The 14,434-nt window shown below is 52.1% G+C and overlaps 1 protein-coding gene across 3 annotated transcripts; it reads right to left on the bottom strand.

Annotated features, from left to right (window-relative positions):
- Positions 1 to 2,100: 2,100 nt before the first annotated feature.
- Positions 2,101 to 13,858, bottom strand: PLD2 (phospholipase D2). Of its 3 annotated transcripts, XM_004684713.2 has the most exons (25): positions 13,361 to 13,679; positions 13,038 to 13,147; positions 12,821 to 12,951; positions 12,581 to 12,723; positions 12,080 to 12,185; positions 11,929 to 11,994; positions 11,743 to 11,801; positions 11,515 to 11,607; positions 11,266 to 11,418; positions 10,690 to 10,839; positions 8,832 to 8,915; positions 8,608 to 8,686; positions 7,856 to 7,966; positions 7,503 to 7,673; positions 6,704 to 6,830; positions 6,396 to 6,514; positions 6,191 to 6,304; positions 5,954 to 6,058; positions 5,643 to 5,731; positions 5,419 to 5,532; positions 5,221 to 5,270; positions 4,832 to 4,966; positions 4,468 to 4,621; positions 3,312 to 3,426; positions 2,101 to 2,805 (listed from the first exon to the last, which is right to left on the bottom strand). In XM_004684713.2, exons 1-25 carry the CDS (start codon positions 13,384 to 13,386, stop codon positions 2,581 to 2,583), a joined length of 2,829 nt encoding a protein of 942 aa, XP_004684770.2. In that variant the 5' UTR covers positions 13,387 to 13,679; the 3' UTR covers positions 2,101 to 2,580. The 3 variants fall into 3 exon arrangements, with proteins under 3 accessions (XP_004684770.2, XP_012581891.1, XP_012581890.1); XM_012726437.1 differs by lacking the exon at positions 13,361 to 13,679 and adding an exon at positions 13,713 to 13,858 and having other exon boundaries at positions 6,191 to 6,501; XM_012726436.1 differs by having other exon boundaries at positions 6,191 to 6,501; positions 13,361 to 13,680.
- Positions 13,859 to 14,434: the final 576 nt, after the last annotated feature.

The raw sequence follows: 14,434 nt of genomic DNA, 5'->3' as shown, positions 1-14,434 counted from the left end.
CATACTCTCTCCACCCCACTCCGTAGTTAATGAGGTAATGGTGCCCTAGGGAAAAAGGCACTTAGTGCTGACAATGAGGCCAATTAGCACAATGCCAATTAGTACCAGGGGTCCCGCTATAAGGGAGGGGGGATTTCCTAGGCGGAAGTGCCTTCTTCAAAGGAATGAAGGATAGGAGCAACGCAGCAGCTTCCCCTTCCTCCTTCAGATTCCAGCACACGCTCTCATGCTCCAGCACTCCCCCTATTTCAGGAAGTCTTAAACTCCTTCTTCTTGTTCCTATGTTCACTCTAAAACAGGGAAGTATGCCTTGGGGAGTGAGGGGAAAGAGCCAGGACCTGTGCTAAACTTATTCCCAGTTGCAAAATATTTCAGATATACAAAAAAAATTATATTGTATATGAAAATATAATATGTAAGATAAAAATTCATCTAGCCACCACTCAAGAAATAAGTCATAAATTCACTCCAACCATTCTCTCTCAGTACACCTGTTATCACCTTTTTTCCCTTTATTCTGGGAGCCAACTACCCTCAACCCATGTGTGTGGTGCTGTCCTATAGACTGTGCCTTTACTGCCTCTTACTTCTGAAGTAGTGCCAGCCGGCAGAATGTTCTGCAACGACAGAAATGGTCTATATCTGCACTATGGCTGCCATCAGTGGTGGCTGAGGATTTGAAATGTGGCTAATGAGGCCCTCCCTTCCTGGTGGTGCAACGGACTGCAACCCTTCAGTGCATCCTAGCTGCAACCCTTCAGTGAGTTCTATCCTGCCAGGAGCTGACCCACATGGTGCAGCACCACCTCTCCTGTCTCATCTGCTGTTGCCCTCAGCAGTGTACTTCATTGAGCTGCCTATTCTGCAGCCCACTCTGTCCCTGGGTGAAGCCTCTAACCACCCCTACACCTCTGGCCTGTACTCCAGTTCTGTATGCATAAATAAATAAATCTTAAAAAAAAAAAAAGATATGTGGCAAATGAATGTTTGAGCTAAATGTTTAACTAAATTCTTCTTGACTTTAATTTAAATGTAAATCAACTAATATGTCTAGTGCTTAAAGTGAAACTAAGTGAAACTTTAAGGCAAATGTGCCTAAAGTCTGAGTGCCCCAGAAGGGGTGGGGACTTGATCGTATTTACTCTAAATAAAACAGTGGCTGGCAAATAGCAGGTGCTCAATAAAATAGTTATGTCAATAGATGAGTCTCCACAGTATGTCAGTTATAGAGGCATCACTTCTATTTCTCATCACTTTGGGATGACAAAGGTTCACAGAGGTGACTTAAGAGGTCACCTAGGGCTCTCTTTGGTGGTGCCACAGGCTAAGGCACAGCATTGCTAGCAGGCAAGCTGGCTGCAACCACCTCAGTGTGAGTTCAATCCTCAGCTGGCCCCGGAGATGACCCACATGGCGTGGCAGACCTCTCCTGACACCCCTGCTGCTCCCCTCAAGAGTGTACTTCATTAATCTGCCTGTTCTGCTCCCCACTCTGTCTCTGGTGAATCCTCTCACCACCCCTGCACCTCTGGCCTGTACACCAGTTCTGTATGCAAAAATAAATGAATCTTAAAAAGAACGAAAGAAAAGGTCACCTAGGTAACGTGACGAGTCCAGGATCTGGGTCCAGCTCTTCCAGACCTCTGACATACACTTAACCACACCCTCAGCCTCTCCCATGTTGACACTTGAGAAACAAGGGGCAGTCCCTCTAGGCCTTTCTCTGTCCACCTCACTCACCTGCAGCTACCATAGCAGCAACACAGCTCTCCAAGTGTCTTGGCTTGTCTCTGTCCTTCCTTCTACCCAGCTACCCAACTACCCAACTACACGTGAATACCTTCTCCTTCCAACAGCTCAGTGACCAAGCTCCCAAAGCCACAGACAAGTTAAGCAAGATGGAAACAGCAGCAAGAAGAACGGTGTGGTGTAGAGAAAAGGCAAGGGGCCTGGTGTCATGTGTAGCATGGAGGGTGTGCGAGACCAGCACTCAGTTCAGTGGAAGAGGCAGGGATCTTTTTATGCATTTATTTATGAAATGTTTCTTGAACGGATACAAAGTTAGTGTCTGTCAGCAGGCTGGTGGAGGGAGTTAGTGTGCATCCACCACTACTAAGCCTCCCAACTGTGGGGGCTGAAGCCAGGCGTGGCTTAGTCCTTCCTTCCACTTTCATAGTAATGGCCTGGGAGAGGCTCCCAGTTCTGGGGGCAGAACAGGGCTCAAAGGCAGGAAGAGGGAGGGGGATGGGAAGGCACAGGGCAGAACTCATTCTTCCTGGAATCAGAGTCTTGACCCCAGGCATCCAGGCAGGAACTAAGCATCTCCTGTTAGTAGTGGCTTGAACTGAGCAGCTGGGAGAATGAACTTCTCGGGACCATCCTGCCTCCCCAGCCCAAAGTTGGGTGCCATCTTTGGCTATATCTCGAGAAAGAGTCCTCTGCAACTTCTCTCATGCCTTTCAGGGATGCCTGCCTCCTGCAGGTCTCAAAGGCACTGCTCTCAATCTTCAGGGCTGGAGGCAGGGAGTCAGACTTGATGGATGCCACTGGCTGGTGACCTCTCCTGGACTGGCACTGCAGCTATGTCCACACTTCCAGGGGCATCACACCTTCTTTGCTACCCAATGGGGGCAGCAAAGACTCGTCTTCCAGGAACTTGAGGGGGAAGTGGACCAGGTGGCCCTGGACCTGTGTGAGCTCAGCCCGAGCCATGGAAGGGCTGACTGTGGCAAGGGGTTCCACGGCCACGTACTCCCGGAGTGTCCGCAGAGAGCGTGTGGCATTGGATGGCAGGCAGCGGAAGATCTGTTAGTGGGGGACATGGAAGCCAATAAGGTTTGGGGTGGCATTCTCAAGAGTCCCAGTCCAGGCCTTCCCTGGTGGCACAGCAGGTTAAAGCACAGTGCTGTGAAGCTGGCCATGGCCACTTCGGTGCAAGTTCGATCCCTGCCCGAAGGTGATCCACATGGTGCAGCAGACGTCTGTCTCGCCCACTGCTCCCCTCAGCAGTGTATTTTGTCGATCTGCCTGTTCTGTTTCCTACTCTGAATATGGTGAATCCTCTCACCGCCCCTGCTCTCTGGCCTGTACCCCAGTTCTGTATGCATAAATAAATAAGTCTTTAAAAAAAAAAAGATTCAGTCCAACCAGTTCAGCTAGACACTCTCAGTCTCCACATCCTTTCCACCAACACTGACCCTTTGATATGTGCTCCTCTGAGAAGAACCTCTCTGCATAGGGCTTCTCTCCACTCGAGCCCTGAACAAGAATATTTATGAATTCCCCTCAGCCCAGCCCCATTCAGCACACACCTGCTCATAGATATTGGCATTGCTCTCAGCTGTGTCTTGCCACAACTGGAAGAAGTCATCACAGACAGGGTCTCGGAGATCCAGATCTGGCCGGGCATCGGCCCCAAGAATCACACTAGGGGAGAAAATGATCCCGGCAGGGCCAGGTTAAGATTCTCAGAGAGGGCCCTCACTGCTGGCGCAGAGGGTTAGGACGCAGCACTGCAAGCTGGCCACAGTGGCTTCAGTGCGAGTTCGATCTCCAGCCCACGAGATCCAACCCACATGGTACAGCAGACGGCTCCTGTCTCGCCCGCTGCTCCCCTCAGCAGTGTACTTTGTCGATCTGCCTGTTCTGCTCCCCACTCTGTCTCTGGTGAATCCTCTTACTGTCCCTGCATCCCTGGCCTGTACCCCAGTTCTGTATGAATAAATAAATAAATAAATCTTAAAAAAAAAAACAAAAGATCCTCAGAGATCTGAACATAAGAAGTTACATGTGCTACCCAGGTCAGTCACAATTGATACAGGTTAAATAGTATAAGAAGTGTTAATGAGTAACAGAACTTCTAATTTGTCTCTATTTTGGTAACTAGTCTGATGCTTTAAATATATATAGTGTCCATATTAACTAAATATATACAGTGTAGATAGATAGATAGATAGAATCTACTTATGTACTTAGTATCTACCTATCTATATTTAAAGATTTATGCACACAAGAGCTGGGGTATAGGCCACAAGTTTGTGTGTGGAGGATGTGAGGATTCACTAGAGACAGTGGGGAGTAGAACAGCCAGAGCTTCTGAAATACACTGCTGAGGGGAGCAGTGGGCTGGTCAGGAGAGGTCTGCTGTACTATGTGGGTCACCTCCCTGGCCAGAGATTGAACTCATGCTGCAGTGGCTGCTGGTAGCTTCATAGTGCTGAGACTTAACCCCTTGTCCCACCAGTAAGGCCCCTGCTCAGTGAATGTATGTGTGTACACACACACACACACACACACACACACACACACACACACACTAAATTACTGTTTACTCTGCTGGTGAACAATAAATGGGATTAGTTTGCCTACTGGGAAATCTAGTACAACTCTAACCAACCATAATGCCTGCTCAAAAGCAGACCCCTCTCTTTCCACCCCCACCTTATAGCACCCCACTCCAGCTATTACCTGAAGCAATGTTTCCGCAAACTCAAGGCAAACCTGCCCGCCTGATACTCCACACCGTCCATGAGGGATGGCTCCATCTCTGTGTCCTCGATCAGCACAGCCAGCTCACTGTCCCGCTTCCCCAGCAAGCTCCGGTCATTGATATTTGCGGAGCCTGCAGTAGGTGCAGAACATACTGCATTTGCCTGGGCCCTGGGGGATGCTCCACCCCAAAAGAGCACCAGCCCCTGGGGGCAATACAACTTCCTTGGCCTCCACCCCCAGTTGGGCCTCTATGGTCCCCACTCATCCCATTGCCCCTGGCTGGGCCATTCCACACCTCCCAACCCCCTCTTGCTGTTGGAGGATCAGGCCCAGCACTGACCAATGATGACTGTCCGGTCATCTGCAATGAGCATCTTGCTGTGGATATAGATGAGTTCGGAGATTGGGTGACTGTCCAGTTCTCCGTGTGTGCGAAGACCACAGATGGATATGTAGTCCCGCCACGCCGTCCCCACTGCACACAGAAGATGGGGAAGGGAGCGTGGTGAGGTACCCCCCTCCTTGGCACCTACCTCCTCACTTCAGCAGCTCTGCAGAGCTCAGTTTATCTGCCCTCCCAGCTGTGAAAAACTATGGGTGGCCTTGGGGAAAGATCTCAGAGGAATGAAGAAATGACAGCCTCCTCCCCTCCACCCCCAGGGGACCTCCAGCTCCCTGATCTCCCCTTCCTCAGGAACAAGGGCTTGAAACCCCAATCCCAGTACTCACTGGCTGCTTTGAGGCGATGTAAGATTGAATACTCCCCACGACACAGGGTCCTGAGGGAAATGAACAAGTCAGAGAGATGGAGGCTGGGGGAATAGGGGAGAAGTCGGATAGAGTGGACCTCAGATGTCCAGCAGGACAGAGTCAGGAGGGTGCATGAGTGGGATGGGGCCACCGAGCAGAATCTGGCTGGGGGGTCACCTGTATGTGAAGTGCAGAATGGCCTGGATGGCATTGCCACCGCCTGTGGAGATGTCACCCTCAAAGCCGGGGAGCAGGGGCAAAAGCACATAGACTCGGAAGCACTGACCCTGTCTGGGGGGAGGCGGGGACAGTCAGAGGTGTGACCTGTCTCCCAACTCCAGCCCCTCCAGTTGGGCTTAAGCCACGCCCAAACTCCCCACCCTCCTGCCAGACCACCTTACTTGTGGGCCTTCAGGATTCTGTCCACAATCTCATCGCCCACCTTATTCAGAACCGTCCTCCCATCTGAGCAGCTGATGAAGAACTGATTCTGGGGTAGGGACCGGAGATAAGGCATCAGCAGCCCTGCCCCTAAGCTTGCCCTCAGCTCCTAGCAGCCAACCCAGTACCAGGAGCTCCAGGTCCTGGCCCCAGGCTTCCACTCTCCTCCAGACCCAGCTTCACCAGCCCTCAGTGACTGATCCCACTGGCATCCTAAGTCTCTCCTGGGACATCCCCTCCATTCTCTGCCCCCAGATCCACCCCATCAGACCTCAATGTAGAGGAAGTGCTGGCTCTCCCTGATGGTATGCAGGTAGGCATTGAGGATGGAGCTCTCCAAAGTGCCTGCTGACCAGCGGTCCACTGACCTCAAGACCTGGGGAATGGTGAAAATGATGGTTCTCGACACCAGGAGAGGCATCAGGGGGGTTCTCAGAATAGGGAGAAAAGGTTGGGGCACTGGGCTAGAAGTGGGGCTGGAAGAACAGGCTCAAGTCGCAAAGCTCACCTGTACAGTGGCACATTGCCCCCCAGGGAGCATGAAGGGGAGCTGGTTTGCAGTGTTGGTGGACTTAGGCAGCATGTAGGGGTACATGGGTATCTTGTACTTAGCTTTGGTAGTCTGAAGTGGAAGGATGGAAGAGTCATTGGGAGGTGACAAGCTGCCTTTGGCTCCTTCCCAACCTTGAGCTCCCACAAGAGGGAGTGAGCACCTTGGTGAAATTCCAGCGCTGGATGAAGTGCCTGGCCAGGTCCCGGGCTGCTGGGCCATGAACAACCACCCCAATGTCCCGCCACGGCATCCGGTGCATGGTCTCCCTGTCAATGAAATCTAGGGGTCCGGAAGCGTCAGGGAAGATATCAGGGATGATCTGCTGGGGACACGTGGGGCAGAGAGGAGGAAGAACCTACTAGAGGAAAAATAATTATCCCTGACGCAGCTCATTCCATTTTCAGTCCCAGCCCCAACACTGACCCCTGTTCCCAGCTCTTGGGGGATCTGGAGATAGAGGACCCTCACCTTCAAAAGGTCGGTCCAGTTGCACCCAGTCCTTAGTGATGAGATTACTGTAGTCCTTGCCCAGCCAGAAGAGTTGGTTGTTAGAGAGGTCTGGGGTACTGTGAGAGTCTGAGCACGAGATGGGCGGCTGTAGGGGAACATACCCAAGCCAGGGACAAGGAGATGTCATGGGGACCATACAGAGCCAGGCTCAAAGAGAAGATAGGAATGCTGAAAGAGTGTGAGACAGACACACAGAGACACACACAGAAAGTTAGAATGAAACAGAGGGTTTAATTCCCTGGCCTTCCCCTCAGCTGCCCTTGATCAAGTCCCTACAGGATCTGGGGGAGTGGAGTGTTAACAGAAATGGACAGAGTCACAGTATCTTCAAGGTGAGTTCTTGGGCTCCCAGGCAGGTTGAGGGACTCAGAATGTTGGCACAGTTTAAAATGACTGGAGGGGAAGACTGGCTTAGGAGGAGGCGTGGGGCCTCCCTGCTGGTGCAGGGGTTAAAGACAGCACTATCAAGCTATCACCACTCGTGGAGTAGGAGTTCGGTTCCCGGGCTGGCCAGGGAGCTGACCCATATGGTGCGGCAGACCTCTCCTGTCTCTCCTGCTGCTCCCCTCAGCAGTATAGTTCAGTGTATCCACCTGTTCTGCTCCCCACTCTCTCTGGTGAATCATCTCACCCCCACCACATCTGGCCTGCACCCCAGTTCTTGTGTGCATGAAAAAATAAATAAATCTTTAAAAAAAAAAGGGGGGTGTGAATTTAGATTAACTGAGTTTGGAGAAGGAAGGTCTTGGGGGATTACCTGTGGAGCAGCTGATTCAGAGGACTCCTGAAGATCAGTCAGTCGATAGTGCAGGTCATCCCAGCGGCCATAGGCGAGGTCCAGCCCCCCTAAGAAGGCCACCACTTGATCCACCACCAGGAGCTTCTCGTGATGGGCCCATAATGTTACCTGGTCTGGGTGGCGCATCACCTGGAGCAGGTACAAAGATGTTCATGATGGTAGGCTTAGGTGAGTAAAGAGAGCAGAGGCATTGAAAGGGAGAAAGGAAAGATGAAGGGGCAAAGACATTCAAGGTGAAAGAGGGTTGAAAGCTTGGGGAAGTTTGGTAAAGAGGGCTGTAGTGTGGGAGGGAAGTGAGGCTTTAGAGACACCTTTATGTTGGGGTGCAGCAGCATCAGAGTCCTCTTGCTGTAGCCACTGTTGATGCCCAAGGCCAACTCCACTTCCTTAAACAGCAGTACAGACACGCGGACACCCTCCTCCTGATGTTGAGTGAGCGAATCAGATTCCAGGATTCCCATGTGCCCCTCTACCCTGCCCGGAGACCCTTCATGTCTTGCCACTCACACCCTGTTTTGGTGCTGAGAGCAAACTCAGATTGAATGTCATGTATCTGCCCACCCACTCCTAGGTTCACACATCTACCCTCCTCTCTATCATTATCTTCCCATGCATCTGCCCACCATCTACTCACCCCCTTACCGGCCATCGACCAGTTGTGCATCAAGCCTCCCACCCTTGTCTTATCTGCCTTTGCAATCACACAGCTTTTTCATCGGTTCGCCCACTCGCCCACTCACCCTCCATCATCTGTGTACCTCTCCTCCTGTCCATCAACATCTATGAATGCCCCCCCAAGGGACAGACACTGTGCCCTGTGCTAGACCTGGTGACTGCAGAGGAATCTACCACACCAGATAAAAGAGGAGCATGAAGAAGGAGCTGTGGGTTCTCCTTAGGAAAGAGGAGGTGATGTTTGCCAGGCACTGAGGCAGGATGGGCACATTTTTCCCCTGAAGTCTTCAGTTTCCTACATTCCCCCTTGCTGAAGTTCCTTCTAACCAACATTTACCCACAGGCAACCCCTGCTGTAGTGCCCATCCAGTCTGACCACTGTCCTCACCGCCTTCTTCTTGAGCATAATGTCCAGTCTCCAGTCATCTGAATGGGCAGGACGTTTCAGGTAAACCTCAGGGCTCAACCTGGGATTCAGGACAGGGGGGGAGTGGCAAGTCAAGCCCCAGACAACAAGCTACTCCTCCCCTACTCCTCCCTCCTCTGGTCCATGAGCTGGTCTCCTGTAGGCTCTACCCTGCCCCTTCTTGCCTGAGCTTTGCCCCTGCTCACCACCAGTCTGTGATGAAAATCTCCTCTTGGGCTCGCAGGATGGCATCTGCCACAGCAGCAAAGTAACCTGCCCCATTCACAAACCTGGGGGGAGGCCAAGCCAAGGAGGTCAGAGGAGTCAGAGCCAGAAAGTTCTGGAGAGTGAAGACCGGAGGACAGCCATGGGTCAGAGGTGACAACAGGGTCAAAGAGCAAGTGTGATCACAGAAGTCAGGCAGTATCAGATACGTTAAGGTGGAATAAATTTGCCAGTTTGAACTAAATAAAATTTTAAATTACAAAACACACAATAAACTAAAGAAAATGACTAGAGGTTGGGAAGATTAGTATAGCATATGTAGAACTTCAACAAAATCATAAGAAAAAGACATAGAAGTCAAATGAAAAATAAGCAAAGACTAAGAAAAACAGATAGTTGCAGAGGAAATAAAAGTGGTCAATTGTAGGAAAAGATGTTCAATCTCACTAGTAAAGGAGATTGATATAAAAATGAAATAACATTAAAATCACTAGTAACAGTCAATATTAGCATCTAATAAGACAATTTTGCAGTGTGTATGAAAATATTAAACGCACATAAATGCACAAAGTAAGTCTATTTCTAGGAACACATCCTACTGAATGCTTAGGCAAAGACTCCAATCTCTAATGCATGCCTTAAGTGCAAGTCACAGCAAAGAATATGTGACCTCATTTACATTTAAAAAAAAAAAAGTTAACGTCTATGCATAAGCCTATGAAAATATTCAGGAAAAGATCTGGGAGGAGACCTATCAAACTGTTGCCAGGGTTACTTCCGGAGACAGAAGTGGGAAAGTGTGTAACAGAGAAGGAAGGGCTAGGGGCTAAAGGGTTGTGCAGTAGGTGGAAACTGTTAATTTTTTACTTAATGTATTTCTGTATCATTTGCCTTTTAAACAACTAACAGTATAATAAGGGGGTCAAGAGCAGGGTCTTGATCCAGAATGCCTGAATTAGGATCCTGTTTCCACTGTTGAGAAGGTGTGTAACCTTGAGCAAAGTCCGTAATATCTCGCCTCAGTTTTCTCATCTGTAAAAGGGAGCTACGCCTGTGCCCGTGTCGGTGAGTATTCTATACATGAACACATGCACACACTGACACAAGTCCTGGCACACAGTTAAGCGCTGTAGACAGAGTAGATGTTCCTATGTTAAACATGAACATCAACTCTCCAAGAAAATTACTGCGTGCACAACTCCTCTCTGCCTGTGATATAGTTCAACCTCCTCAGCTTAGAAATGTGGCACCGATCAGGCCCTGCAGACTCCCAGTCTGCTCCTCCTCATGCTGCAACAGCAATCAGTCCTTGTGGCTCCCAAACACACCAGGCTATTTCTGCCCTTCTCCATTTTCTTTATCTTGCTAAGACAAACCTTGGGGTTACTGCCTGCTAGAAGCCAGTCCTGACACCGCCCCAATTCGGGGCAGCTGAGCCTCCTCCACACTCACTGCCATCAGCAGGGCATGCTCCCATGGTTTTGTCATTGAATCACCTACTGGACTGTCTTACTCTGGCCACTGAACCTGGCACTACTAGGTGCTTAGAATATGTTTATTAAATGAATGAGGAAATCAGAGAGATTTGAGAAATCATAGAGAATGGATAGGATCCGTGTAATAAGAAGGGTTACCAAGGACACAGGAATCAGAGAAGTCAGGGGTCAGAAAGTTCAGAGGGGACTCACTGCGGTTAAAGAGGTCAGGGGGTCAGAGAGACTTGAGGAGTCCAGCGGGAAGCTCACTGCGGTCAGAGGGGATAAAGCAAGATCGAGAACTCAGAGAACACACAGGGGTGGAGAGTGTCACGGTCAAGCTTAGAAGGGCTGTGCGTCTCACCACCGGGCCAAGGTCCCAGGCCGGGGTGGTGCATAGCTGTCGTATCGATGTAGCTGTAAGAAGTCTCTGCCTGGGCCCTGGGCCAGTTCAGTGATCTCCTGGCCCCACCACCGAGCCTGCCGGTAGCTGCTGCACTTGATAATCAGGGACCTGGACAAGAACAATGAGATGGGACACAAACCTCATCCTCCAAACCTCTGGGAAACTGCTCTCCTTTAGCTACCACTTCTTTCTCACCGCCCCCCTCGATGCCAGGGGGGCTTGGGGCAAAATCTGCCTTATGCACAGTTGGAGCCCTGGAACCTAGGATTGTGCCAGACCCTCTCTTTTACTGAAAAGTACTGAATGAATGGGGAGCTTTTTATTTTTACATCAACAGCTCTCTCCCAGGTTTATACTCCACCCCTTTTTCTGGACCTAGGCTCCAAGAATAGCCCCTGCATTTGGGTCTAAGTCACTGCCAGATCCAGGGAGATGGAAATGCCTGCTTTTCTTCCATGGCCTCTTTCACTTAACTCCCCAAAAGGCCCTCGACTTTTCACCCACAAGGTATCTGTCTTTTCCTGGGGGACTTACCTGTGGGAGGTGTCAATTCGGACCCCATATCGGGCCTCTGTGCTCTTTTTCCCCACCTGCACCTCAAAGCCAGGGTCGAAAAGCTGAACAAATGAGATGACACCGGTCTCAAGGCGCATGTACAGCAGGAAGGACTCCTTCACCACCAGCCATCTAGAGTGCAAGGGATCCATCTCGTCTTCCCTGTCCTGGCGATCTCCTTCTTCCCCTACACCCTTTACCCCACTCTGGCTCCACTCCAGGCCTCACCTCTTGGACCAGCGATAACAAACTTGGTCTCTGCCACAGCAGGTTAAGCCAGGAACACGGTGTCCACCTGAGCGCTTTCGGATCACCCCCTCCCTGTGGGGCAAATCAGGAGGGGATGCTGGATGAAGAATCTACATGTCTATCCCAGCCTGTACTGCTTCCCGATTCTCTGACAGGAAGCTATCCAGATGTTTGCAGGGGCCCAGGTAAGGGGTGTCAGACACTCACAATCCTTTGGAGCCGAGGTCTGGGATAAAGGACAGCTGACTGACTTCCAGGAACTCTGTCTGCAAAAAGAAGACAAAGATTCAGAGGAGAAAGACTCTACTGACTCATGTCCTCTATACCCTGGGGGTCTAATTATGCTCCAAATCAAAACAAAAACAAAACAGGCGTTCAGCCCCAGGACCTTACCATGGCATGATAGTTTCGGTAGAAAGACATGGTCAGGAGACGATTGAGGTAATTCTCCAGATATTTCTGTAATAGGGATGGAAGACAGAGAGATGGGACCAGTCATTTTCACACCAGGTGATTTCCCAGGGGATCTGGGGTGTGGTCACACCTGTTTGCTGGATGCATGTCTGGCGGAGCCTTCAGGACCTGCTCTCGGGAGAGAAGGGATTTCTCTGTTGGCTGCCTCTTGGTCTGGAGAATAGGCAACTGCAAAGCTGTGGAAGAAATGGGGTGAGGGGAGTAAGAGCTGGGAGGCTGGATGCCTGGGTTCCTGAAGCACTGGAGATGGTAACTTGGAGACGGGGAGTCCCAGAGGATGGTAGAGGGCAGGCCTCCCACCCCAAGAATGGAGACAAGAAAAGGGGGTGGCTGCCAAGGGCATTTGGGCATCCAGCCTACTTGAAATACTGGCGAGAGCTGAGCTGGGAATGTTTCCCGGTAACCAGGTTAAGGGAGGAGGCCCAGTGGTCAGAACCGGGGGAGGAATGTGCCCAAGGGAGGAGAGGTTGTGACTGGGGAGAGACAGGTAGAAAGCAGCCATGGTGGCTGGGCCCATGCAGTGCCAGGGGAGGACATGTGTCCTTCACAGGAAGCGGTGGCTCTCCCTCACCGAGCCAATGGGAGCAGACTCATCAAGACTTTGTGTCTTAGAAGGTCCCGGTGCAACTCCTGAAAGTGACGGAACTTCTTCTTGGTTGTCCAGGTAAAGTCACCATGAGTCAAGCGGACAGAATACAGCGTGCAGGTTCCCACCTGGGGGTGTGAGGAACGGAAGGGGTGTCTCTGGGCTCCCCCCTCTCTCCCCTCCCTGGCCAGCTCTCCCTCCCTGGTGGTATGCCAGCCTAACCACCTTGGATCCACTGGTATATCTTTCAGTGCCCACCACCTGGGCTGTGACAGGGACCCCAGGGGCAAACACCAAGGGGTGCATTTTTAGAGGCTGAAGGCTATAGATAGCCAGGAAGGGGTGCATCCGGTCAGCTGGGAAGAGAAAGTAGAAGAGGTTAATCTCTCCAGGTCTCAGACAGCTCATCTTCCTCCCCCTGAGGACTGTCCTCCCTGTGTACCTGGATCCTCTCCCTCCCTCAGAGTGTCCACCTCATCCGGCTCCATCTGTAACTGACTGGAATCCAGGTCATCTCCGGAGGGGAAGAGGCTCTCATGGGTTGCCATCATCCTAGGAATATGGGGAGCTCTCAGGGAGGCGATCTACCTTGCAAATTTTTCTTCCCTTACTCCACCCCCGCGATCCTCCACCTCCCATAGGTCCCTCTCTTCCCCACCCACCTCACTCGCCATGACTCCCAACCCCTCTCTGATTACCACCCATTTGCAAACCCCACCAATCAGATAGCCTTCCACCCCACTCCACCGCCACCCCGCCTCTAACCTCCATCTCCAGCTTTGGTCCTTCATCCAGAATCCCTCAGCCCCGCCTCCCGTCCCGTAACCAGAGCGCCGAGGAACACCCAGCCAGGCCCGGATGACCCCGAACTGGGGCAGAACAGATGGCGGGGAGGGGGCCCAGGGGTGTCGCAAGTGGCCTGGAGGAGCCGGGGGTCAAGCCAGATCGGTGGGGAGAGAGGGTCCAGGCGGGGGTGAGGAAGTTACGCGCGTCCGACCCGCGAGAGGAACCCGAAATCTGAGCGTGCAGCTGAGTCAGGAGGCTCAGCAGCCCGGGCGCATTCCGGTCCCCGCCCAATTTTCTGGGCCCGCGTTGGCCCCCTTCCCTATCTCCTCACCCGGGCAGCTGGAGCCGGCGCCGCTGCGGGCTCGCAAGCAGATGGACCCGAGCAGACCGGGAGTAGGAGCCCACACCCCAGCCGGGGCGGGGCAATCAGGGCCTGCCCTTGGGGGCGGGACGGCCCCCAGCCTCATCTCCACCGGATTCTCGTCCTCCCTGTCCCGCCCCCGCCGCCCTCGGCCCGCCCAGCCGTCCGGCACGCAACCCCTTGGCTTACGGACAAGGGAGGGCTCTGCGCTAGGCTGGTAGGAGCTTCCAGCGGGTCTGTCCCTCGGTTCCACTCTGCCCTGTGGGCGCTAGACCCAGCGCACGATCTTCTGCTGGGGCTCTGCCCCGTCCCGGGCGGGACACCCTCCTCGGCGGGGACCTGCTAGTGTCCCCTTTCCTTGCTGACCGCGAGTCTAATTGGTCCTGGCCTAGTCAGCGAAGGAATGAGGGAGTACAAGGCCTCAGGAATGGTGGCCACACATCCATCGATGTGGGCAAGTTTCCGTTCTTTCATTCATTCATTCAGCATTTACTGCGTATTTGCTCGGTGTCAGAAGCAAGTTTGCAGTAGTGAACAAGACCGTCAGGGGCCGGGCTCTTTAGGAACTTACAGGCTAAGCAAACACTGCAGGTTCTGCTTTATTTCAGATATATTTATACATGCAAGAGCTGGGCTGCCGGCCAGAGATGGTAGTGGTGCGGTGAGAGGATCCACCAGAGACGGAGTGGGGA

The sequence above is a fragment of the Condylura cristata genome, unplaced genomic scaffold, assembly GCF_000260355.1.
Source record: "Condylura cristata isolate star-nosed mole 26May11 unplaced genomic scaffold, ConCri1.0 scaffold00017, whole genome shotgun sequence".
Classification (NCBI taxonomy): domain Eukaryota; kingdom Metazoa; phylum Chordata; class Mammalia; order Eulipotyphla; family Talpidae; genus Condylura; species Condylura cristata.
Note: the sequence above shows the minus strand (reverse complement) of the source record. Positions and strands in the feature narration are given on the sequence as shown.

What these genes read in the sequence shown, in the direction of transcription:
- PLD2 (XM_012726436.1), bottom strand. Translation starts at nt 13,386, where the DNA reads ATGAAGGACCAAAGCTGGAGATGGAG. An exon ending in AGTCTGCTCCCATTGGCTCG is followed by an intron (nt 12,186 to 12,580) that starts GTGAGGGAGAGC and finishes TTTCTTCCACAG; the next exon opens with CTTTGCAGTTGCCTATTCTC. An exon ending in GACATGCATCCAGCAAACAG is followed by an intron (nt 11,995 to 12,079) that starts GTGTGACCACAC and finishes TCCCTATTACAG; the next exon opens with AAATATCTGGAGAATTACCT.